This window comes from Micropterus dolomieu, linkage group LG03 (assembly GCF_021292245.1).
Source record: "Micropterus dolomieu isolate WLL.071019.BEF.003 ecotype Adirondacks linkage group LG03, ASM2129224v1, whole genome shotgun sequence".
Taxonomy (NCBI): Eukaryota; Metazoa; Chordata; class Actinopteri; order Centrarchiformes; family Centrarchidae; genus Micropterus; species Micropterus dolomieu.
The window spans coordinates 11,136,913-11,164,354 of NC_060152.1; the positions used below are offsets into that span (position 1 = coordinate 11,136,913).

The 27,442-nt window shown below is 42.6% G+C and overlaps 2 protein-coding genes across 5 annotated transcripts in view; both read left to right on the forward strand.

The window, feature by feature from the left end:
- med18 (mediator of RNA polymerase II transcription, subunit 18 homolog (yeast)) overlaps positions 1-1,821 on the forward strand; it is a 4,349-nt gene extending 2,528 nt beyond the window's left edge. For all 3 annotated transcript variants that reach the window (XM_046044396.1, XM_046044395.1, XM_046044394.1), the window contains exon 3: positions 848-1,821. In XM_046044396.1, the coding sequence (XP_045900352.1) occupies positions 848-1,404 (557 nt within the window). In that variant the 3' untranslated portion in view covers positions 1,405-1,821. The remainder of the gene's footprint in view (positions 1-847) is intronic.
- A 6,600-nt stretch (positions 1,822-8,421) lies between these two features.
- The window catches only part of LOC123967648 (forkhead box protein O3-like), a 30,345-nt gene continuing 11,324 nt past the window's right edge, over positions 8,422-27,442 (forward strand). For both annotated transcript variants that reach the window (XM_046043817.1, XM_046043818.1), the window contains exon 1: positions 8,422-8,910. In XM_046043817.1, coding sequence (XP_045899773.1) covers positions 8,422-8,910 — 489 coding nt within the window. The remainder of the gene's footprint in view (positions 8,911-27,442) is intronic.

Here is a 27,442-nt window from a genome sequence, read left to right on the forward strand (position 1 = left end):
TTATAGTTACACAGTATTAGGGGTGTGGGCTGTATTAAAAGTATCCACTGTTCTCCCATGCTCTAACACACAGTAACGATGAAATGTGTGCTGTTCTCACATTCTTCCTCTGTATGTACACATAAACAACAAGGCAGGGAAATATAAAAGGAATTTATTTTATTGTTTGGGTACATTATTGTTCAGTGTACATGTTCACATCTGAAACAAACTTTACGTGCTTGATAACTCTCCCACCTCGCAGACATCTACACGTCAATACCGATTTATATTCATAGCGGCAAGTGCTATGTAGCTCCACATAGGGGACACAGGAAGTGACATATAGCACATTCATGCGGCGTCGGAAACGCGTAGGAAATTCACAGCCGCACCGGCAGAACTCCAGAATGTGCAACTCGGCCGGCTCACGCGCGGACGCGCTTACAAGTGCGAGGGCCCGCCCAACGCTGCTTGCAGCTTTAATTTGTTTTGTTTTTTGATGATGGTGGTGGAGAAGCCCTGTCTAAAATGTCACTTCAAAATCTTTTAAAATAGTCTGACCTCAAGAGGTGGACAAGATATTAGAAACTCACTGAAATGCAGTGGTTTGAAAATTACTACAAAACCTTTTGCTCAGTCAGTCAGGGTTTATTGCAGGACTGTTGTATTACAGTGTTGTATGAGACTGCAATATTACTGGCAATGGTGACAACAGATCTTGAACCTTAACCTTGTTTATTGTGTAAATGTGTATTGAAATTACAGTCAGAAATCCACCATATTCTGCAATTCATATCATCACATTACATTGTTAATATAACATTAATATATATTTTTTACATCTTTCTACCCTTTATTAATTCAGGCAGTGTTTTAGACCAGGCTCTGGAAAGTCTCTTGCATCGCCTTCGAGGGCTGTGTGACAACATGGAACCTGAGACCTTTACAGATCACGAACTGGTTTATCTTCTGAAAGGCCAACAAGGAAACCCTTTCATTCTGCGTGCCCGGCGTTCCCTCTCCCACCCCACATGTCCATGGCACCTACGCTACCTAGGCCAACCTGAAGTGGGGGACAAGAGTCGCCATGCCCTGGTGCGCAACTGTGTTGATGTGGCCGCCTCTCACAGCCTGCCGGAGTTCCTCAATGAGATGGGCTTCCGCATGGACCATGAGTTTGTGGCCAATGGGCACATATTCCGCAAAGGTGCTATGAAAATTGTGGTTAGCAAGTTGTCTCGCATCCTGGTACCGGGGAACACAGAGAACACAGAGCGTCTATCACTTTCATACCTGGTGGAGCTGAGTGTGTTGGCTCCCGCCGGCCAGGACACTATGTCAGAGGACATGCGCAGCTTTGCTGAGCAACTCAAACCCTTGGTTCACCTGGAGAAGATTGACCCCAGCAAACAGAGGCATTGAATCATTTAGAGAGCCAAGTCATCTCTGACTACCATGGACAAAAAAGAGCTCCTATTTTTTTTAATGATATTTCCGTTTTACCTAAAATTAAATACAGTGCATCTTTGACAGTTACACGTCTTCTGGTCAATTTATGTGAGCTGGAAAATTATTCGACTGTTAATTCAAAATATTACTGCATTTCGCCAAAGCATGGTTACAGAAGTTTTGACATGGTAACCTCACTCTTTCACCAATTAACACAGTTTTGGTTAAATTCATTGCTGCTTACCAAGGAGGATGTTATGCTTTTGGTGCTGTTTGTTTGTTTGTCTCTTGGTCAGCAGGATTAAGCGAAGCTACTGTCCTGATATTCATGAACTGTGGTGGAAGGGTGTAGCATGGGCCAACCAATTAAAATTTTGGAGCATATCCGAATCATGGGCTGGATACTCAAATGATTTTCCACTGTTGTTAACATTGCATAGATAAATTGGTATGGCAGTCATAAATAAGGGAATGGTGTGCCCCGACTAAACATTCAACAAAACATAACAGTAGTCATCACTGTAGAACAATTTCAGCATGGATGTAAGAAATTATGATTATGATTTTCCCAGGTTAATCCATGATATCTGATTTTCCAACCTTCATGGAGTACATAATAAATGTACAGTTGAGATGATTAGGCTTCAGCTAGGCACAAGCATATTTTGACATACTGCAGTTCTAATAATTTTGGAAATATATTCAGTAGTTGCGCTTGCAGATTTGCACTTCATAGAAGACGGGATATTGGCCTCAGCGGAGGTCTCTGAGTGGCCTTTTAGTTCACTCAAGTTTTTATATTTGTAGCATTTCCCCAAGGGTGCTCCTGCACAAAACTACAGTGGTGTGTTTGGGAATAAATAGATGAAATGTAAGAAGCCAGTCTCTGCATTGCATGCAAAGCAGTAAAAGCATGAGTCTTTTATATAATAAGTGTTGATAAAATAAAATAAAAACACGTACCAGACACATGACAATTGATATTTGTCATAATAGTAGATCTTTATCACAATACATATAGTTCTTAGAGCGGCTCCTGGAATTTTTTTTAATGATTTAAGTTAAAGATAAGTTCTTTGAAAACTAAAAATGTATTTTCTCTTTAGGGCCGAATTGACACTGTCCTGAGAGTATGGTGTATGTTGCACAAAGACATGTTTATTTCCTACTGAAATGTTTTATATGATTTGTGCTCTACATTTAAAGCTAATAATTTTTTTTATTGAGATGTTGATTCTGCATTTTTTTATGACCATGTTCATTTTATCCCACTAGGGGTCTCTCTTGCTCTCTCGTGTAACTGTTGGTCTTCTGAACGCTGCCTCAGATCATCTACAGGAGCTGTGGTTGCCATGGAAATAATTAGCTGTGAGATCTGCACATCTCCCCCCCACTCTAATTAGCTTTCTCAATTGCTTAATGATACATAGACCTGTGAAAGGGTTTCTTTCTCCCCCTCAACAAAAGCATTGATTTTCCCTCTCTTCCCCTCTCATTTCTACTGTTAACCCATTAGTGCCTCTTTCATGGGAACTTGAGCTGGGACTATTACACAGGAAAGGACTACAGTTTTTTCAGGTTCTTTCCTCTTCATGCTGAATTCCAAAATGGCCTGTATAGTAGTGTCAACATTATGGCCAATCTGCTGCGGACTGAAGTAACTAATGCACATCCTGTCAGTTATGATAATAATGTGGGCTCTAAGGCAAGAGTGCTTCTAATAATACCCCTACAGGAAGACACATTTGCAGGGGTTGCTATGTAAAGTGACCGTGTGCATGTCTGAAGGGAGAGCTCGAGGGCAGATGGCTGTCTCTACATGTTGACCTACCTGCAAATCAAGTCTGATGAGGACAAGCTCACTGAGGTGGAAAGGTGAGATGACATTGCTTCCAGATACATTTTGTGCACCTTCAAAGCCACCCGGTAAACACCTTAATATACTGTTCGTTGCTTAGGGATTCTTTAATCTGCCTGTTTTGAAGGCAAACCAATCTGGGCTCAAACCTAAATCTAAATTTTGTATTTTGATTCTTAGTACACAAAGTTGCCCATCTATGAGACCGGATTATCTGATGGAGACAGTTTTATGTTCCAGCAACCAGAAGCAGACTACTGGCCCTTAGGATTAAAGCGTGATGTTTCAGTTCTGAGTGAATTATGCATTAAAAAGGCAGATGCCTTCTTGCCCAAGGCTTTATATGTCCAGCATGGATACACTACGGTATGCTGGCTTTCTTCCACTTAAACTTGTGTTTAGCACAGTGCTCTTTGGTGATGAGCTGGACTCCCACTGCACCTCCACTCCACACTGCTTGGAGAACAGAGGCATAGCAAGGCTAATCAGTGTCTTGGCATCAGGCCTGCATGGCTATTGTGGATGCAGCCAATGACTGACTTGCACAAGAGAGGGATTTAACTCGTTGCCTGAGGCAATATGATAATCTACGTGGTTTCTTTCAAGGAATTGAGACTAGAGTGCCACCCTCTTCCAACACATTTTATTTGAAAGGTTGTAAATAAAAAATGTAATTGAGCCCAGTCTTGAAATTGTTTGTTTTTAATAATTGGTACAGAACATCATGTTATTTTAAATATGAAAATAAGTTGTGATTTCATGACACACAATGTATTCATTTTCAATGTCTATACTTGTCTGCAACACACAGTTATTTTGATTATCAGTCAATATGCTTTTTATTTTTGATTGATTTGATCATTGGTCTATAAAATGTCTATAAAAATAACACCTTAAAGGTTGCCAGAGACCAAGATGATGTCATCATATTGCATGATATATATATATATATATATATATATATATATCTCAAAGATAAAAATCCTCACATTTGAGAAGACTGAACTGTAAAAAAACAAACAAACAAAAAAAAACACCTAATACAATGTTAAACTAGTTTTTACAATGTTTCATACATGCCCATACCTTGATTTGGAGTGCAGAATTTTAGTGCAACAGCATAGCTACACTGTCCATTTGCCCCTACTGTCTTCAAGCATCTTTGACTGGTTCAGTTTATTATAATACAATTATGCTTGCTGCTCTTTTGGGTGTGAGAGCAGCGTTCACTGGTTTTCCTCTCCGGGCCATTTGGTTGTTCTGACTTTTCTAACTGTTAAATGTAATTAATTGGCTACGGCAGATAGTGTTAGTTAATCATGTTTTGTTAGACCTGTTGGAAATGCGGGTAGAAGCCATTACCTGTGCATGCCTTTACTTTCCATTCCACAACACAATCTTAATTAAAACTCTTGGCACCAATTGTCTTTGCTGGCTTTGAACACAATGATCATAGTTGGCAGCGCAGATGCCGAGATGCCACAGAAAGCTGTCTCTTGCTCGGCGCAGGAAGTCTTTAAGTCAGCCTACTTTGGGCCACTGCCACAAAGGGGTAAAATCCAGCTTCGCCTACTTGGATTTGAGCCCTCTCCTTCATGTGTCATTGGGAGCCCATATGCTTGTTAGAGAGTGTGGGTTGTTTGCTGAGAGGGGAGGAGAACCAGGGGAGGTGTTTTCCCAGACAGGCATCGATCTCCCAAGGGTGTTCTTGTGGCTTCTCCAGCTTCCTCTCGTCCTAATCCCACTGTGCAGTGATAAATTGCACAACATCATGAGGTTGCAAGAAACTCTAAAGTGGTAGGGCCAAGGAAATGAAGACGGGCCTTGCAGAAATGGGAAGGAAAAATGTGTCCCTTTCCTAATGTGAATGAAATTCGAGAGCACTTTTTCAGGGTGCAAATTGACAGACACAAAGCTCTGCCTTGTTGTTGATGTGATGCTCTGTCTTGCTTGTGGCTGGCTGAGTTGATTACTGCTGTGCCGAACATGCTGTTCCAGGATCAGCCACTCAGAGCCTGAAGCCAGCCGCGCTGCCTCTGGAATGTCTGGTATGGGGACAGTGTATTCAGCCTGGAATGGACCCAACACATTCATAGTTGTCAAACTCGTGTTGCCTGGGTTCCACCTCTCTGTCTGCCCGAGTCCTCTCCTCTCCCTTCGTTCCTCTTTTTGTTTCTCTGGAGAATCAGTCCTGCTGTGAGCCTCTGAATCTGGTCATTTGTCTTCTTGATGTTCACAATTAGTTTTCTTTCACTTTGTGTGTAATCAAGACACATTGTGTAATCTAGTGTCACCGGCATTCTGGCACTTGTGAACAAGCATCCTGAGTAGCACCTTGTGTTAGAGACTCAGGATATGAAAGCTTGATTTTTCTCCTCCTGGCGTATATATTTAAGTAGCCAAATGTTAATAAAAGTATAATATTTCCCATTAATTAAATTTAACGGTGCAATAGGGATTGTAGGATTTTTATACAAACTATTAGCAACATGGCCTTTTAAACATCTGATCCCACTGGTGTTCAGCAGTAAGCCATTCCATGACACACTATGACACATCCTCCTGCATTTAAAAGTGTGCTATTTTTGACACAGATTTCTCAACATTAGTCATGTCTGAGTGCACACAGTTTGGCTATGTTGTGCAACTTTTAAGTACAGCTTCCGTCAGTGCATACTTTGTATGAGGAGGGCAGGGTCCTCAGACAATTTCAGCCACCTCGCTGCACAGGTGCTTGTTTTGATGCCACTTGTGTGTCACTCTAAAATGGGAGGATGCTTTATTTCAACTAGAAGTAAAATATGCTGAGTAGAATCCTTTCCTGTTAAGTTTCTAAATTTTGGGTCCCAGACTCTGCAGAGAATGTTTGCCTCTGTGGGGAGGAACAATTTATTATTCAGATGCTGAATATTTTGACTACAGTGCATTCATACTGATATGCCCCTAAAGGTCGATTACCCATGGGCAGTTAAAGAACGGCTGCCTTCTAAATAAGATGTAGCTGTGTGTGTGTGAGTGAGTGAGTATGTGGAAGTAGGAATGCCTGTAAAAGTCAATGAATAAGTAATATTGTCCCCACAGAAACAATCAACATAACAGGTGTGAATGTGCATAAAAATGTGAAGCAGACTGTTGCTGTAACATAGCTTGTGAGCTCAGCAAATCTTTTCTGGATGGATAAAGGTGAAAAGTTGAGGGGCAGAGTGAGACTAACATCCCAATTGTTTTGACAACAAAAAACTAATTTATGAGGGAAAATAAACAGCCAATAGGATTCGAGCCCCTGTGACCGTGTACCTGCCAGATTTTGGGAGGGGATGGAGGGGCGGAATCCCCCTCTCGGTCAGTGTAGCCAGAGCACCCTGTCTTTGGCTTTGAGGCGTGGCAAATCCCATTTTGATGATAATATTGACACTACGTCAGAGGAACTTGCGCTATTTTTCTGAGTAACTCAGTCCTTTGGATTGAAGAAGAAGATTGACCGCAACAAACACAGACATTGAATCATTCAGAAGGTCAAGTCGTCTCTGACCATGGACAAATTCTGTCCTTTTTTTTTTTTTTTTTTTTTTTTAAATCATGAATAATTTTTTTTTTATAGCTATTGACGTTTTACCTTAAATTAAATACAGTGCAACTTTGACTTGCATATAGCCTAATGATAGCTTAATATCACTTCGGTTGGAATGTGGAGCAGAGATGATTTTTCATTCTGGCCTCTGAAAAGCCCCATTTCACCTCACTCCTCCCGGATTAAAATCTAGGGTTACCTAATCTCTCTTAATCTGAACTAAATCTGTCTAATCTGCATAAAAAATTACACTCACTGAAGTGTAGGCCGCGAATAATCAGTGGAGGTGAAACCTCCTGCGCGCCGTGAGTTCTCCCAGGAGAGCATTTGGACACTGCACACGTTGCACGCCACAGTTTGTTACGCACAAGACCGATCAGACACTGTATTTTTAAGACAAAACCCCTTGTCGAGCAGGAATTTCCCCATGGGTAGTTTTTAGATGGTCTTGTTTTATTACGGCTGGACGTAGAGGCTGGCACACAAAGCGCCGTGTGACGCTCCGCCAGAAAGATCATTATGCAGAGTTTTGAATAAGAATTTGGGTTTTGCTCCCTCCGTTCATATGAGAAATGGCAAAGAGAGCAGGCGAGAGAAAGAAGGAGAGAGAGTTCGGGATTTCGTTGTAGTCATGTTCGGAGTATTGATTTCGTGAGCGCACTCCAATTGGCAGCATCTCCACTACAGCGCCGGCGCGTCATCCTCGGTTCACATCGACGGAACGAGTTGTAAGCAAATGAGAACATGTGTGGGATCTGAGAGAGTGAGAAAAGGCAAGGGGGAAAGAGGAGAGCAAGAGGAGGAGTGATAAAAGCCAATTTTATCAACCTGTCAAGTGGATACAACATTTGATTGCTGGACTATTTTTTTTTTTCTTTCTTTAGATTTTTCAGACGGGGAATTTATCGATTCGTCACATGCGCACGCCTCTTCATTATAATTGCAGACAGTTGGGTGCTGTTCAGGCTGAATGGACTTGAATGTGCCGCTGCCAGCTTAATCCGTGCAGACTGGAAGATTTAATAATTCACGGTAATCACGCATTATCGCCTCAGTGGATGGTCTCTACGCAGCCCTGGTGATTTCTCCCCTCTTTCTCCATTCTTCCTGTTGTCTTCTGGAGGATTTATCGACGACTGCTTTGCAAATATGCTCCTTATCTGAAATATCATCTGTTGCTGCAACTGGATTGAAAAGCCCCCATGACTGGCTCTGACACGCGTTTGAGATTGACTGACTTGAGGTGATGTGGACTGTTGAATAAGAAGCATTTTAAACAGCGTTTGATATTTTACTCCTGGTAAAATGGACGACAAATTACTATTACTTTTATTACTTCTCTTATCTCTACACGCGAGGCTGTGATTTTGCTTGTATATTCATCATGATCCTTCTACTCAGCTGGATTGCCTCTTATTGATTCAAACTGTACGCTTAATAGCAGAATTACAGGGCGAATTTCAACGTGAATTTCATTCAAGACACTGGGATACGGGGATCGTGGAGGTATTTCCCTCCCTTGCTCTTCGTTTGATTTATTCCATTTTCAACTGAAGGGTCAATGTTGATGATGGAGGACGACGAATTAGACGCTCATCAGGTTGATTCGGATTTCGAGCCGCAAAGCCGGCCTCGCTCATGCACCTGGCCGCTGCCTTGCCCGGAGGATTTCCCCGGTGGACACGAGGTCAGCGGGGGTCTTCCACTGGCCAACATCAAGGTGGAACCAGAGGACGTCCCGGCTTGCAGAGCGGGGCTCGTGGGCGGAACGCCGGGAGAGCTGAAGCATCCAGCCGGCGCCCCGGCACCCACAGGCGCGACGCACCCATGCCTGGCTGGCGCGGCGCTCGATGTGACCGGACCGCTGCGCAAAGCCAAATCCTCGCGGCGGAACGCGTGGGGGAACCAGTCCTACGCGGATCTCATTACCCGCGCAATTGAGAGCACCCCAGAAAAGAGACTCACGCTGTCACAGATATACGACTGGATGGTCCGTTATGTGCCCTATTTCAAGGATAAGGGCGACAGTAATAGCTCAGCGGGCTGGAAGGTAAGGAATAAGACACACGATTTGTTGAGGTGTTAATCAGTGTCAAGTGAGAATATAGAGTATTATTCTTAGTCACTAAGCCATTATGATTTTTTTCACCCCTCGTGCCACACACATGTCACCGTGGGATTCCGTGTCGGTTACGCATGAATGGTGCCATGCGTTATCTTGTCTTAGTTCATTACTGCCGTCAGTCATTCTAATAGATCATTGACGGCAGAATGTAATAGACTAGAGTGGAGTCTCTTGCTGTGTGTGTAACAAGGCAATGCTCATCCCAGCTTGCAGAGAGGAGCTCATGGTGCATGGGCAACAGCGTCCGTAGTAGTGCATGAAATCCTTTCACTAGGAGCAGAACCACAGTGGTTAATGATTTATTCCCATATCTGCTGCGAATAAATATGTCAGTTAAATAGAAGAGCCATTGAATTCAATGCAAATAGGCAGCACAGACTCTTCTTCTACTCATCAGTTTTACCCACATCTACAAATCCACAGAGAGACAATTGTAAGAGATCACAGGTCAGCTGTCCACAATGTAAATATTCAGAGGGGTGTTCACAGCTGACCACAGTCCACCACAGCTGCTTGTCTGGCTGAGAGCCTAGAGTAACCTCCTGGACATCTGCCCATGTTATCAGCCTCTGCTCCCAGCCTCATCTTGTTTCTATTCATTATGGCCATCCGAGGACAGGGAGAAGGGGCAGGGAGATTAACAGGGCAGAAATGCTTGTCCCGATGGTGCACCTTTGATGGGCTGACACCTTGAGACAATAGATGTTAAGTTTGCATTGCATTGTGTGAGACATTAAGAACCCGTACAGTATGATAGCTCTTTGTGGATGCATTGTCAGTTGTCATAATGTTGCTCTAAACTGTTCATCATGTTATACCTGGGCCAGTTTATCTGGTTTGTACTAAAGGAAACCCACTAAATGAGATTTGTAGATGAATTCACATTGGCCAGCCATACCTCTTTTCCAGCATAAACCCATTACTGAATAGTCTGCTAATGCTTATTGCTAAATGTATCCCATTAAATAGGCTACTTACAGGAAGAATTATTGAGTTGGCAGCATCACATGATTTCTACTCCTCCAGAACTATCTCAGCGTGTCATTCATATCATCAGATACAATCAAAGACCAAAATCATGGCACATGTCCACAACATGCTCTCTTATTTCTGTCTTTCTGAGGAAATGGACGTTAAAACTTGTTGCATTGCTGTTGCATAACATAAACTCACCGCTTGAGTTGAGTCTCCTCAGCCTTAAGGCCTCAGCTTTAATCACAAGCACCTGACTGACACCTTAAGCCTGTCCCATTAAACGGAACCCTGCTAAGGTGTGTCTCCAGGTAGACTTAGTTTCATTACCCCTGCACTTGCATGAAGAGTCTTCAACCACAGGGCCTATTTATCTTTAGCGCCAAATTCCCAGTCTGCTATTTGTGAAACTGCAAATTAGGGGGGGGGGGGGGGGGGGGGGGGGGGGGGGGGGGGGGGGGTTGACAGTGGCAGTCTGAGGTCCTGGGCTATTTCAGGCCACAGGCGAGACAAGGGGCCCATTCCAGGTAATGATGGGGCATTAGGTAAGTCGTTTAAAGCAGGCAGCCATAACATAAGTAACAGGGCTGACCTGGTTTTGGTCAGATACAGAACGGTCACGTAGGAGTCACATGTGTGGCTTACTTGCAGGAAACAAACAAACAGCAGATGGAAATATTGTCATTTAGCAGAATACATGTGTGCGCAGTAATACCCTAATTTCTGATGTAACTGCGTACATGGGCTCTTGCAGGCAATGTGTTCAACTTTTAAGTGAATTTGGCTCGTCAAATGAGAATTCCATTTGAATTTGCAGCATTTTGAATACATAATGACGCCCTGTAGAATATTTCTTTGCTGAGAATGTGACAGAAAGGCCATAAATCTTTTCACTGCTTGACAAGAAATGTACATGCTAATTATTTCATTAAGGTAGTTATGGAATAAAAAAGGTGGGGAACATAAACCATTATCTGTTTTATGAGAGATTAACAGCAAGGTTGTATGTAAAACCAAGTTTGACAAGGTTAATAGGAAGTCGCATCTTCAGATTGAGTCCATAGGACCTGAAATCATGCTTCTTCCCCCCACACAAAACAGGTGCACTCTCATACATGTAATTTTACTATCATATCAGGCAATTATATTTGACAGAAGCATTTGCAAGTTGGAAAACACTACTTGTACTATCCACTACATTTTCATCTCAATCAAAAATATTACACACGAGCAAAGCATTTGATGCCAAACAGCCTGCTTTTTTTCTGTTGTGACAGGAAAGGGAGAAATAAAAAGATAAAAGAATTGTTGGTAAGCTGCTGATGAAATGAAATGAAATTAAGTGGTATAGCTTGGCTGTTTGGGTAGGAGGTAGGTGGGTGGGTGGGGGTTGGGATTGAGGGTGGTGGTGGACGACCAAGTAAAAGTAAAGGAACCCCGCAAGCTCCAGATATATGTGGCGGTTCTAGGAAAATAATCTTCCAAAGCAGGTTGTGTGTTGTAAATTATGCTGCCATGACTGATATTGGGAAGAATGTCATGGCAGCTTGATGATGGATACTAGACAGCCAGTACACCTAGACAGCGCCATTAAGCTCCTATAAATACCTAATGGCTTCTGACTTCTAGGAAGGATGCAGTATTCTTAGGTCATGGCTTTCTAATCACCTCCTTACCGAAGTGACATTACGTAGAATTGTGTACGTGTGAACCCGATTACGCTTACCACTAGGGTGCTGGTCACTACTGCACTATGGATTACAGGCAACTTCACTGACCTTTATTTTCCATTGTTCTGTAATTAAGCTGATCCAACATAGAAATTTGCAGGAGTCTGAACTAAAGTTAGCAATTGACTCTGAGGCCATGTATATATGGTTGTGTTTTATGTCTTTATAGCTAATTATAAATGAGTATAAGCATCCATGGGTGGATGCATACTGCATTTGTGCGTGGGAGGAGCACATGTCAATTGCAACAAAGCATTTGGTTTGGTAGTGCTGTGCGTGTCTTTGTGGGGGCTAGTGCAGGGGGAGGGGCTGTCTGCTTCTATAGCCGTGTGTGTTTGGGCCCACTGATTGGTCTGACAGCATGTCATTGTAGAGAATGGTGCGTAGCCTCGTTCTTGACTTCATAATGCCTATAATGGTGGGGTTTAAAGGGAACTTGGTGAGGGGATTGCCTTGTAGGCGCCCAGAAGTTCATTAACTTCAAGGGGGTTGGATAATGCCATTGTTACGCTGCAGGGGTTTACTTTATTGTATATGTCAGCATGGGTTGTTACGGGATACAAAAATCCATAAAACACTAAGCTTTTGGTGTATTAAATAGAAATGTATGATGCATGCCTCTAAGATATCATTACATTGTATCGTATACATTATATTTTGGGTGTATGCAATTGCAATAACAATGCATCTGTGAAGAATTTGTCTGTTTCTTTAATGTACAACACATAGTTTTCCCTGTCTGTGTTTATGGTGCAGGGCTTTTACCAGCACTTATAGCAGTCAGATGCCAGCGGATTGTGCAGCAGGTTGGCAAGGGTGCCAGGCAGTCACTCAGACACTTTAATCCAAAGAGACTAGACAGTTATTTATAAAATGTTTTTAGGTAGAGGTCTTTGCAGGGCCAGCAGGGCAAAGGGTCATGTGGCTTCCTTTATTGACAAAAATCAGACAGACCAGAAAGATGGAGCTCCCAAAAAAAAAGGATTTGACAGCGACTGTAGAGCAGGGAAAAGGAAAGACAAACTGCACGTGAGGAAATGAAGAGGAGATGTCTCTCTGGGTATATGTATAGTCTTATCTTCTGCAAAGGCACATAACCCCTGTCTCCACAGGCAGTAGTATTTATAACATTGCTGGATCATATCACTTTATCTAATTGATTTATAGGTAAAGAGACAGACAGGCTCTCGTAGTCCTGTCACTATGCACGGGCTCCAGCAGCTGCAGTAGAGAAACACTTGTCAAATATGAGGGATATGAGTGTCAAGTGTGCAGCAGAGAGTGTGTTTGACAGAAGCTTAGCATGAAGTGGAGAGACTTGAAACTTTCGGAGTGTGCAGAGTTGTGTGTGTGTGTGTAGAAATGCATGCTTGTGTCGCTTGATGAGGGTTGGGGAGTCTAGAGAACTGGAAACTATCCTAGACTTCAGCTGATTCATATTTTATCCTCCGTCTTGGCTCAGGGGAGCAGAGTAATTTGAGAGTGCGACACACACACACACACACACACACTTACGCATTCAGAAAATGAGAGCATATGATGCATGCTGGACAGATTTATGGTGTAGGATTATGAGCACCTTACATCTCCCCTTGGCTCCTGCAGCCGGAGCCAGGTTGGGTTCAGGCAGTATATTCAGGTTGAGTCGGGTATCTGATGCCAAGAAGCCCGTTCTCATTGCCTTTCCCCCTGCAGCCGTGGCAGTTCATTTCTCACTGAAAATGATTAATGTACATGCAAATTACCAAAGCATGGGCATGCATTCAAATATGTGAGACAGCAATCAGTAGACAGTAATATGAAAAACAATACAAGTTTGCCTTTGATATTACTTCGCTCTCTTTTTATCACTCCATCTAACAGACACCCATGTTATCTCCTCTTTAATCTCACTGCCTTTCTGTTTCGTTCCATCCATCTATTAGACATTCTCTACATTTTTTCTGTCTTAGTGGTTTCTGGCACGAGGGCCAATTGAGGTGAGGAGTCTTTCTCAAGGGAGCTGTGGCGTCAGGATTTTGAGCTTTAGTTGTCTCCTGCCAACGATGCAGACTGCCTTAAGCAGCGTGCCTCCTCTTATCTTAAGAGAAATCTCATATCTCACATTATCTCAGAGATAATAGGATAACAATTCTGGATTTTCTCCAGCTCGACTCTTCTCAGCTACTGGGTCTTTTGGAGCAGAATACAAGGAGACGAGACCGTCAAGTTTCCAATTCGACAGGGCTGAACTAATTTGGATGTTCTTCTCAGCTGAACCGAACTTCAGCAGTTGAAGCATTTCTTACCAAGCTTATTACCCATTCCTCTGCACTTTTAGTTTATTTTTTACACCCGTTTGGTGACATTTCTCAGAATATTAAATACTTCTTTCAGTTCATTTTCCCTCTAAACTAAAAAAAGCATAGTGAAGCACTGAGACATTGTCATTCTTTTCCCATTGCACTATTTACAGTGATGGTTTCCACTAGTCCTTCTGGCTCATGCGGCAACACATTTGCACGAAACACACAACACACTTGTGCCTCCTCAAACCACCCATGGAGGAACACTCTGTTCTTGGGTGGGGTAAATCATTTTTGGAAGAGGAGGGGGCTGACCAAGAGTGGATTCCACTTTCTGTGGTGCTGTTTTGCTGTCTGATTTGTTTTGAAACCTGTCTGACTCGCGGCGATTGGCTCATATGGAAGGCGTGGCCCTGTTTGGTGAGCGCCCGCGGATTTCTTGGCAAAACCTTTTACAGCTGCAGGGACAGAATGTGGTTTGTGTTTCTCTCTGAGGCTATGTAAGTTTGATGTCATGGAGGTTTGACGGGAGGGAGTGAGGGGGGCGGCAGCCTTCAGTGTTAAACCAGTCCTGGGAGATTATAACAAATCTTTTTTTATTTTTAGGGAATAGGCTATGAAATTGGGGTGGGAACAGAAAGTGGTCTTTTTCTGTTTAAGGGTGTGTACATAATATGCCATGTTAATGCTGCTGGACATACAGTGGGCTCTAGGCATACAGCCACAATACCCACATTTCAATAAAATTGGAGATAAAGTCACTTCCTGCTCAATTACCCTCCAGCCACATACAGTTGATACCAGTATCCCTGTGACGTGTAGTCTTACCAATAAAAACTCCATTTATTGCTTATATTCTGCTAGGTTTACTGAACAAGAATAGAGGGAGGGTTTACAGATCTTTGTCAGCTGAGGTAATAGAAATATTACTCTCAGAATACACTTGTTAGAATAAAGCATTTTTCATTCATGACCATAAATACTTTCCAAAATGACTAATAGGCAATAAATGACTCATCATCTAATAGCTGGCTCAGGAATGAAATGCCTCGGTATGCTGTTTCCCAATGTAATATGGTTAGGAACACGGCCATTGTTATTACACATGCTTGATCAGCAGAGTAAGCTGAGTGGACAGGATTCACACATGAAAAGTTTTTTTTCCTAATATGTGAGATATTTTCTAATTCAGTTAAGTGTTATGTTGAAGTAGCTTATTCTACTGCAGAATAAAGTCTGTCAGTTTCAATATGATGGCAGCGGATGGAGTTATTTTGTCCCATTGAAACGTTGTTTATATTACAAATGTGGTAAATAGCTTTGGATATTCACTTCAGCGTGTGATTCAAATGTGTTGACCTTCGTGGTGCTAGAAATTTTGGTCTCCGTGTGTAGCAGCATGCTTGTTGCTCATCTGTGTCAATGTACATAATGTGTGATTGTGTGTGTGTGTGTTTATGTTTAGGAGTGTATTTCTCTCCCTTTTCCCTGCATCAGTGTATGTCTGTGTGTGCATGTGGGTGTGTTGGATAGGGGGGGTTGATGGGCTCAGTGGGAGCTCAGGTCCCGGGGGAACAGCTCTCGTTAATAATTCAGACGAGGCTCATTATCAAGGCAGCGCAGATTTCTCCCTGATTCCACCTTAATTGCAGGCAGGCTGCTCCACTCAGGCAGGCGGTAGTCACGCTGGGTCGACTTTCTCTGTCTTTTTCTCTACCACTACAGGGCCTGCTCTGCTTCACTCTGTTCTGTTCCGTCTCCGGTACTCACCTCTATCACAGCAAGATGGCCTCAGGCTAGCCTACTCCATATTAGTGTACACCTTAATAGCCGTAACACACTATGAATATGTTATTTATTTGTACTTATAGATGTGCCTCATATATTTCTGATTACATACAGAGCATGCACTGTTTGGGCATCGCTATGTAATGTTTTGTTATACTGGCCAACAAAGACGCAGTCTGCAGGATGATGTGGTAGGTTATAGAGCTGAAACAACAGGGCGATTATTCGATCAGCTGAACATTTTCATAATCATGACAAATACCAAACATTTGCTGTTTCCAGCCTCTTAGATGTGAAGTTTTGCTATTTTTCTTGGTTTTATATCATTACAAGTGAAATATTTTTAGATTTTGGACTGGTGGTTAGACAAAACAAAACATTATCCTGCATTCTTTACAGTTTTCTGACATTTTGTAGACTAAACAATTCATTGATTCGTAGTAATCTAATCTAATCGATAAGGAAAATAAAAATATTCATTAGTTAATCATTAGTTGCTGCTCTTGTAGGTTATATGATTTACAGTTAATTGTGATTGAACTATCATTTCTATATTTCAGCTCCATAAATCCATATAATGCCTTATGATTCACACTACACAAAGCCTAAAGTGTTTTGCTTTGGTTATATGCTTTGTGAAATATTATGATGGCAGGCTTATCCTTGAAATAGCCAATAGCAAGTTATCATACTGATGACTGTAGAACGTATGTTGTCAGGATTGATATCAGACTACAATAATACTCCTCTTCATGCCCATCTATAGGCTTATGTAATGCATCTTGTCTTCATAATTTACACTGACTGATGGGTTTCCATTCAGTCCATTCAGTGAAGCCCTGCCGAAAGAGCAACATAATGGGCCTGATCTTGTCATACATGTATATGAATATTTCAAATCAAGTCATTGTAACTAGATGGGGGCTTTAGATAAACAACACAGATGCTTCTTCCTTTTTGATTTCACTATAAGATGAAGTGCGCTCCAAGCTGTATTTCTCTTCCAGCCACAAAACTCGCTTCCCACAAATCAGGGTGCCCATATTTCCTAATTAAATTTTTCTCTTCGTTGGATATCTCTTCCTGTATGCAAGGGATTGATGGCCGTGTCCATGTGCATGTGTGTAAATGTGTGTGTTTACTTGCATGCATATTGCCATGTCTGTCCCTGAGAAAGAGATGATATATGCTGAGCTAAACGGTATATTTCACAACGCTCCATCTCCAGACCCTTCCTGGCAGCCATGTGCCGGGTCGCTCGCTCCTCTCTGCCTGTCCATCAAGCCCCTTGTCAGGAGCCAAACATTGTGGGAGGGGAAAGGAGAGCGTATAAGGGCCGTCGATCAGTTTACCTGAGCTTGGCGGCCCCTGCAAGTGATGGAGGGAGCCGCCTCACAAAGGGAAATGTAGTTAACGTTGACAGATCGGAGCAGGTGGATAGAAAAAAAGGAGGGGAGAGGAGGATTAGCAAGAGTTATGTTCAAGAAAGATGCTTGTTATGCTAATGGCTGGTGGATGTGCTGCGGCTGGGCGCCTGTGGCTGATGGATGGCGCTCTGGAGGTCACCTCAGGTAGAGGCTGGTCAGGAACCAGCGCAGCACCCTGCTGAGCTGTGATGTCTGCTTGCCTGTGCTGAAAAAGAGGAAAACTGACCTTGGAAAAAGATCACTTTACATGTGTGGTTCTGCCTGGGCGTGTACATTTATATGTGTAAAACTACCCATGTGTGAGCAAATCTGTGTGGGAGCCAGCATATGTGTGGGGAGGTTACAGGATTGGGGCGAGGTTGTCGGGTTATGAGTTGACTGTGAGACCAGCTGGGATTGAGGGGGAAGGTGTGTGTGAGTGTGTGTGTGTGTGTGTTTTGTGTTTGAGTTGGAAGCATGGTCAGGCAGGGGGGGGGTGAAATTATTCCCTCCCCAATTGGATTTGTATGTCAGTGGCATGAATCTGGGTCAGGACACTGGGTCTGGTGTTTAGTATGCTGACCGTGTGAGGTCTGAACTCCGAGTCTGCTCATAGCCCTGAATGAACCCAGCACGTCTGCCTCGCTCTGTCTCCTCTGTCTCCTCTTCCCCTTTCTCCTTCGTTTTCTCCTATTGCCGAGAGCCTTTTTCTATCCCCTCCTCTGTCTCTCTGCCTTTTTTCTTTCCGGACCCCAGGCTTTTTTTTTTCAGTCACTCACGGCCTTCTCTTCTCTCCTCACTTGTTCTATTTCACACTCTCTGTCCTCCCCACAAAGTAGCCTTTTTATCACAAATTTCCCTCTTCCCTCGCTCATTTCTCCTGCTCCTTTCATGTGCTTTTGAAATCCCCTTTTCATCTTTAGCTCTCTCTCTCTCTCTCGCCTGTTCTCTGCCACACACACACATGCACGCACGCACGCACGCACGCACGCACGCACGCACGCACGCACGCACACAAACGCACACAAACACTGGCTCATTCAGTCATTCTTTTATTATCCCAAAACTAAAGTGATAAATGGCTCTCTTTCTTCTCTGTAAATGTCACTCGGGGAATTGTCTCTGCTCATTGATTGACTGGAGTGGAAGGATGGCCACACATGCACATGCGCCAGTCACACACTCAGACTAAAAAGGGAATGGCAGAAGAAGAAGAGAGCGACAGGGAAATGATCTATCATTAGAAGTACAGCTTGGCTGGGACTGCAGCCATCAGGGTTAACATCTGGTCCTCACAGGTTCAGCTTTCTCTCAGAGGCTGATGCATCATTTGAAGAACTTGCGCGGTTGGCTTATAACGAAGCATCAATTCTCAACAGGACTTGGCATTCACAGGAGTGCTGGGAAGCTGGAGCTCAACAACGGATCAATCACAGTTAAACAATCTGAGCTGGCAGACCGAGCCGGTCTTGCCATTCTTTTCTTTCTAAAGTGATGTGACACAGAATGCATAAGTGTTATTCCCAGTTTGATCATTTGACTTTAGTTTATCCTAAACTGTTAGAAAAGTGCAGGCCATTGAAATAAGCATAAAAGCCATTGTTCAGACCAGTGCACCATGTGTGTGTGTGTGTGTGTGTGTGTGTGTGTGTGTGTGTACACGAAAGTAGGGGTTAATAATGCTCAGTCATTTTCTTAATGTCTCATTCAACCTGCCTCAGGCGCTGCAGCTTGATAAAGGTCAAGACTACTGGTGGTTACATGTCGTCTTCCCTTATTTCATTCTCTTCACTGCACAGCAGGGAGGGGGGAACCACGTAGAAAGGAAAGTCCATGGCCAGCCGGTGACGATGCTGATCTGTGTGTCTGCATTCTCAGAACCAGGATAAAGAGATTTAATAGGGAGACAGTGGGGAGACGGGGGCGGCTGGCTCAGGCAGTGAAGAGGGGATGAAAATATTAAATTGATAGAGGGATGAGGAGAAGAAAGACAAGGAGAGGGAAGTGAGGAAAGTGAGGGAGAGAAAAGAGAGCTAGAATAGTAGAGAGTAGATTATAGGGGCTTCCAAGCAAGACTGGAAGCCAGACTTGGCTGCACTTCAGCTACACTCTGCACACTTCAGCTCAAGTGTGCGTCCATTAGTGCACTCCCATTGCACTCAGAAAGCCATGCACTCTGAGATGCAACACACATGCACATACGTGCACACATCCACATACGGTAAATTTCTTATATACTGTTCATACATGCAAAGCCTCACAGATATACAGTACGGTTAGCTTGCTGTATCTCTGCCCTCACACACATTTACCCAAAAAGCTACACTGACCTAGTCTTGTTCCGTCCGACCCCCCTTACACACACACACACACACACACACACACACACACACACACACACACGTTCACAATCTCTTCACTAGCCACCAGATTGCTTCCCGTCAAAATAAATAATTAAATGTGTGCAATAACAGCTTCCGAAAAAAGATCCCTCAATTAGTGCAAAATGGGTAAATGGCGTGGTGGGTGGGGGAGGGGTGGTATTTCGGGAACACACACACATATACACAATCTATTACATAAGGCCAGTCATGACCCAAGAAGGTTTTTACGCAGTTGTGCAATGGTAATTTGCCCCCTCCCCTTTAGCAATCAGCTTAGCGATGTCTTTTCTCAAATCCTTACAAGTGACCCATGCCCAAAGACCGGCCAGGGAGAGATCTAGATGAGTGCCAAGGAGGTGCAAGAGGGGCAGCTGAGGGGATACTGCTGGGGTCAAGGCTGTATGTTGTGTACGTGTGTGTTTGTGGAACTCTCTTTGTACATTTTTCGGGGCTGTGTGTCTGGAATGGTAATTAGGAAAAGGTTGTAATTAATGCTAGGGAATTTGCATGTGTACGTGATGGTCAGATAGAAGTGCAGTACTAAAGGTTGATGTTCCTCTTGAGAAAGGGGTGTGTGTGTGTGTGTGTGTGTGTGTGTGTGTGTGTGTGTGTGTGTGTGTGTGTGTGTGTGTGTGTGAGAGAGAGAGAGAGAGAGTGAGCATCAGGCTAGTGACAGTGGATGTATGGTATAGGTACAATGTTACCTGGCTATGATGAGAGAGGAGACTATAGGATATATAAGTTGTAATGACAGGGATTGGAGAGGCTGGGAGCTTTATGATTTGTTTGACCATGAAGATCAGTAATCTTCATAGAAATCCGTCATAGAAAGAAAAACACAATTTAGTTTTAGTAACAGGGATGCCTATGTGGTTATTTTCATTATCGCTTATTGTATGGATTATTTTGATTAATAGATTAATTGTTTAGTGTGTAAAATGAAGAGAATGTAGGGTTGAAAGCCCAATGCAAGCTTAAATCATCTTTAAATTACATAATTATATTACTTTTTTGGTTAAACAACTTAAAAGGATACAGGTTATAGTTACATGAGACACACTAGTTGTAATAGATTTGTAACCTTATGTGGGACAGTAACCAGTTGAATCCTCATTCAACCTTTACAAACTATGCATTGTTTGAAATCACCAAGCCTCAATGTTCTTAAGCTGTAAACCATTTTAAGACGCCAATATTACTACAATAAGGGATATTTATTTTGTAACAGTGGTGCCTACAAAAAGAACAGTACATTTTTTTTCAAAAAGTGAGGAAAAAAAATCCTATATTGTTTGTCATCATCTCCAAAAGATGAAGGTTTCAGTTGCCTCCTTTGCCTTGTAGCTGTCACACTGTCCTCTGTTGCACCTGTTTGGTCACGTGTTCCTTATGTAAATGCTCACATGCCAGTCTAATTTCTGACTCCATGCCATCCAAAACCCCTCTATCTTTCAGCAGAGGTGGCATCTGGCCAGATTGTACTGTTGCCATCAGCAGTGCTATAATGCTAAACTGCACTCACAGCAGGTGCCAAAACCAAGCTCACAAATGTTTCACTGGGACAAATGTATTACAGAATAGGCCTAATCTGTGTGTGATAAATGCTACACAGTACAGCAAACAGATGGATCCCCAAACCTGGAAAACTACTGACTAAGCAAACTAAGGGAGAATTAGCACTTGTGCTAACACGGCTAGCTTTGTGGAAGCTGTTCTGTTTGTTAAATGTCAGGCGTGTTGATTCTGGTATTCAGCATAGGGCATTGTAGCGCAGGTCACAGACCTGGAGGGATAGACGCAGATCAGAGGGATCACTCTGACTAAGGAGAGTGAGTTAGTGAAGGGAATGATGGAGGAGGTGGATGGGGGAATGGTACATGACTGACTGTGGGCATGAAGCTTACTGACACAAGTGTCAGATTAATGGATTTATTGATTGGTAAATGTACAAGTAAATAAGCTGATGTCTGAAGGCATGAAACTGCAAGTGATAAATTGCTCAGATGGAGTGTGAAAGGACAGCAAAAGTAGCGAAAAGATCTTATGTCTCACATGTGTAGAACAAGTTGTTTAAACCTTGCTGCGGTTAAAAGGAGGTCAACTAGCAATGATGCTTACTGCAAGGAGAAGAGCGGCTGTGCAATGCAGAGTGGGTGAAAATGGGAGCAATGGGCTGAAATGTAAGATGTAAGTGAAGAAGGGAAGTAGGATGGATAAATCTGGAGCTGGGGAAATGAAAAGCTAGCACACCGTGTTTAAGTGAGGGCACAGCTTGAGAGAAACGGGGAGGGGTCAATCAGAGATGCAGGGTGAAAGGGGGTAAGATGGATGGTGGGAGGGAGAGTGACAGAGGGAAGAAAATGACAGAGGAAGGGGCGATTGCGTGACTGAGAGGAAAGTGCACTGCTGTGTGTGTAATGCTCTCAAGACGGATAATAAGACGTGCTGCCCTACTCAAACAGTCACTACCCCTCTCTCCCCTTCTCTCCTTAACTCTCCTCCATTCTGCTCCCTCTCTTGCTCCCTCCGTGTCCACTAATGATCCTTGCGTCCTGCCACACTGCCAGGCTGAGTGATGCCCACTGACAGTCTCACTCAGGCGGAAACGCTGCACCCCCCCTTCTAGGAGTGCTGTGACACACACACACACACACACACACACACACACACAATATACAGAGGTGTAGCACTTTCTCACATACATGTATCAGCTCATGCAAAGCTGCTGACAGATGTGTATATATATGTGTGTGTGTGTGTCTGACCATCACCCTGTGTGCACACGCACAGAATCCCTCAGTGGCGCTCACACTTACTGTAAATATGCTTCCATCCAGCTGCATCTGTCGTCAGAAGTTTTCATGTGATGGATAGATGTGGGTCATTGAAGTAATCATAAGGTACAGCTAGCTCAATAATGATGCTACCAGTCTCTCTTTTGGCCTGTGAGCTTGATGACAAATTCAATTACAAAAAAAATTGTAAAAGCGGACATGATGTAAATGAGAAGACAATACAATTGCTATAGATAATAGATTTTGACGTTAAGAATTACTCACCATTGATAAAAAACGGTTTGCATAGAAGGCTACATAGAATATTTCATTTTGTTTCTGCAGGTACGGCATCAAATTTGTAGATTTGTCATTTTACAAATTGCACATGTACACCACTTTATTTAGCAATTTCGATAACAGAATTAGACACAACGTGATAAATGCATTGAAGTATTCTGTTGACAGCAAAGTGATATTGTGGATCTCTTTTGAATTCAACCTCTTAAAGTACAGTGAGCAATGCCAATGCAACTTCTTCTCAAAGGTTAATTGCCCTCTTAGTACCTCCAATGGTTTCCCTCTATTATGCCTAGAGTGTGTTGGCAGTCAGCTCAGGGAAAGTAGCTTGTGGGTGCTGTTAGTTTTTAAGTTACAGTCTGTGTCTGGGGCCCAAATGCAGTGGAGCGTCCTATTGAGGCGGCGTATGTAAGTAAGAAATAGAAGTCTTTAGCAGTAGTACTATATAAGGTATAAGGTAATAGCCTATATAAGTTAAGCTTCCTTTAGTATATCACCTTCAGCTGATCTTGAAGTAGAATACAGTGGTTCCAACACCTTGTAACATAAACTGAAAAGATGAAGATTAAAACATGTCTGAAATGACACAATTATGAAAATATTTATCAAACATTAACTCGCAATGGTAAAAAAAAATAATGCATTGTTGTAGCATCACATGTTAAGTTCATTGTACAGAAAATTGTTAGTAAGGAATCTCTTAATTTCAGGGCAGGGATTATATTACATGATGCACATCAGTGTCACACACAAAATTTAGCTTCAGTCACATGATGGTGAATTAGGCCCCGTCCACACTACTCCGTTTTAGTTTACAAACGGAGAATTAAAACGAATACGATCTCTGTCCACACCAGCGTTTCCGCTGCGTTTTGGAGTTGAAACTCACAGCTATGACCCGTTCAGGTGCACTGGGCATGCGCATACCAGTGTAAACAGGAAGCAGATGGTCTATTCCGTAATTACAGAAGATTTGGTGAAAGAATAAATAAATACAGATTAAGCATCAGACCAGTTTTTTTTTTGTTGCATGGATCAATAACGAGCTGGGACTGTTACTGAATATAACTCGGGAGTGTGGCAGAGGAAAACAGACTGGGAGTTGTTGCAAAGTAAACGGCGACATGCACAGTATAAGTCTAGGCAGATGAGTGTTATTTGCACGGTACAGAATATTTTAATAAAAATATGATGTCAAAAACCCGGTCAGCAGCATTATGTTTCTGCTTTGCAAGACCCAATCAGAGAGCCGAGCGTGATCATTTCTAAAGTCCTCCGTTTTGGCCCGTCTTCACTAAAACGCCCTCCGGAGTTTTGAAACACAAAATGGGGTCGGCAGCGTTTCCAAACTTCTCCGTTTTAGGTCTTCGTTTTCATCGTTGTAGTCTGGATGGGAGGTGCAAACGTAGCTAAAGGTTTCCGTTTTAATTTGAAAACGTTGTATTGTGGATGGGGCCTTAGTTGTCTCTGTCTCTGCTACCTTAACCCTTTGTCCATCATATGCAAATAATTTGCAACAGTAATGTAGCTCAATATGATAATTTTGCAGATATATTCAATATGAAGTTTTTGTCTGACATATTGATATAAAAATTCAGACTTATGTTTCATTCAGTTAGAAATTCATTCTAAACGAGACATCTCTTATGTGTGAGATCTTGCTGGGTCATCCATTTCGAATCCCTTTCCATTGCCATGCTTCTCATTGTGAGGCACTTTCCATTTTCCCGCCCTAATCCAACCGATCCAAGCAGAGGCCCCAATCCTGACTGCCGAGGAGAGGTTAGGAATTAGGTCACAGCATCTCACTCCTCTAATTAGATGCTGTGAGTGTATGCATGTCGGTGCATGTGTATGTGCGTCTGCACGCTGGTTGCTCTTAATCCGAATGTGGCCTCTATGGTAATGGAGAGTTCTGGGAAGATGCGTTAACCTCCATTTCTGTTACTGTGTACATATTGAAATGAAGATAAGGAGAATAGTCAGTGATGAGGATACTGAGGTAAAACGTATCCCTGTGATGAAAGTACAGGTCAGATTCAGCTAAAAAATACACATGTGAATCATTAACATTCCCAAAGAACAAGCTTTAGTTGAGAGGGCACTTTGGCCTGCAAGCCCTGTGTTACAATAAGGTTAGGAGTCAGTTGGGATTCAACCTGTCAGCGAAATGTAACTTCTAAGTGGGAGTAAATGGCATTTATGGTGAAACAGCTCTTCACCTTGCTCTCCGGAGCACTGTGGATTTGTTCCTTCCTCTTTCTGAGATGTATCCATGTAGGGGGGAGAGGAAAGACATACCTGCCACTGCAGTTTTAATGTCTTCTCATGTTTTTGTTTATTTCAGATTGTGTATGTGTGTTAACACGACCCAAAAATTGACTTGCTCATAAAAAGCCTGCGTGAGTCATTTTTAAGTTTTATACACAGAAATCTATTGTACATCAGCTCAGCGGGGCGTGTGCAAAGGGCAAGGGGGTAAACAATCGGCATACACTGGGAGGAGAGAGGATGATTTTTTTGTGTGTGCAGGCATGCGAGCATGAGCGTGTGTGTGTGTGGGAGTAAAAGAAGGAAAAAGTAGTGCAGGGCTAGTCTTAATTAAGTTTTCAGGGGGCTCTTAAAAGGTCATGGCATACCGCTGCACCCCTCACCACCACCACGCCTTGCCAAAATTTCACTTTCCCTCTTTCCTCCCTTCCTCCTCTCCCTCCCTCACCTCCCCATTGCGATCTATCCAGTCATCAGCCCCCCATCTGTGCACATTAGCCATTCATGAACACACTCATTAGGATGGGAGTTTGAAGCGATTGTGTTCACTTGTCTGCGGCTGGAGCGTGGCGATTAATATTTCAGCGTCTCCCGTCGAGGAGCTGAGAGCAAGTTTGGCCCTCTTAGGCTAGAGAGAAAGAGACAGGAGAGAGAGTGCCCCCCACCCCAACCCCAACAAATCTTCCTCCTCCTCCTCCTTCCCTCTTCTGCCCCTCTCAGACAGTCTCTACAACTTACAGTACGTTGCCCCCTATTTCTGTTTATTGCATAGACACTCGTGATTTGGATACACATTTTTCCCACAGACACACACACACACACACACACATACATACATAAGACCCTAACTCAAACTGACTTAATTGGGCTCTTTTTGTTTCAGGAAACAGAGAGAGGAGGGGGAGGAGGGTTAATTCCTGTCTTTTCTTGTCCACGTGTCTCCTCATACCTCTCAGTTGGTCAAGAGGGTCTTTCTCTTACCATCCTTTATTCATACCATCCATCCATTTTCTCTCCTTATAAGCTTGCACTGAAGTGGTCAAGCTTGTTGTTTTGGGGTAGGAGAGGTTGAGGTGGGTGGTGGGTGGTATTCTTAACTTTATATGACCAAACAGAGTTCATTCAGACTAAATCAATACTCTCCCCCATTCATACTGTACTCTGCCAGGAATTTTAGGCAGCCAGGAGCATCATGAGTTATCAGGCAGTCAATATTTGAAGCACTGCTCTTCAATACAGAAATCACATTGACCCTATAGTTGAGATCTCTTCTCCTTGATTTCACAAGCATCCTGCTTCTGAGACCATGTCCACACTTTGGAACTACACACTGGTGCTCAATATTGCTTTTTGAAAGGAAAAGGAAACATTTGAACATGCTAGTCTTGTTCTGTAATGTGCACAGACAGTTTTTGAAAAGCACATATATTGTCATTCTCATGTAATTCATGAGAATAAATGACAAAAAGAATATATTATAGCATACACTCTACATTGCTATATTCTGATGTCATTAATTTTTGTGAATTCTGATGGCACTCTAATACACTTTAAAATTGATAAGTGGATTAAGTAGCTTGAGCACGTACAATAAAAGACATTCAAGCATTTTGTAATTTTTAGCAATTAAATTAGGACTGCAGACTTGTAATTGAAACTTATGACACAGGACAGTGTTGAGTGATGTGGTCAATGAAACCACTCCTCTCTTTCATTTCATTCTTTTTTCTGAGGCCGTGAATGCAAACCCATTTGATCTCTGTTTTGTCCTTCCATCCAAATAAAAGTGAGATTCTCTATCCCTGAAAATGAAGTTTTTCCTCCCAAGTGGATAAATCTGTGATGGATGGTCATAAATGCTACCTGTTCACCAAGGCCAATGGTACTTCCGGTGCTGACAATTTAATGTCAAATAAATAAGTAATTTAAATGAATAAAACTTACTAGCATTTGTAGGCTTAAAGGAGGCACTTTGACTGTGTTTGCAAAAGCTGTCTAAGCAAGCTAAAGTTGTCAGTCATAATGTATGACCATCACAGATTTGTTTTCGACAGTCCAGTTAAGAGTTTGCATTTATAACCATCATTCCCAATCAAATCACTATTTAATAGTAGTACAGTCTGATAACAGAAACTGAAAGATAATGTAAATTGACAACCTCTGTAGTGTGTGTGCTAAGCTACAATTAAAAACAAAGTAATGGTTCATAGACAGTCAGAGGTAGCTGATACCAAGTAGATTTGTTTTTTACTGTCTATCCAAGTGTTGACATTTTAGTATGCACAGCAAATTCTTAGAAAACAAATCTGAAAATGCAAATTGAGTAAATAACATGTCAACAGCTTTTTCAGATTTGCGTACATGGACATGGCATAAGAGAAAAGTGAAATGTTCGAAAATAACTATTCAAGTGAACGGTTACAATTGTGCACTTTGTTGTACAGTTGCATTGTGTACAAAAAAGCCATATGTGTGTTTGATTATACGATGCTATTCTATGGTTAGAAGCATAAATGTAGCTGAAGGTCAAGGTTGGTTTGGAGGAAG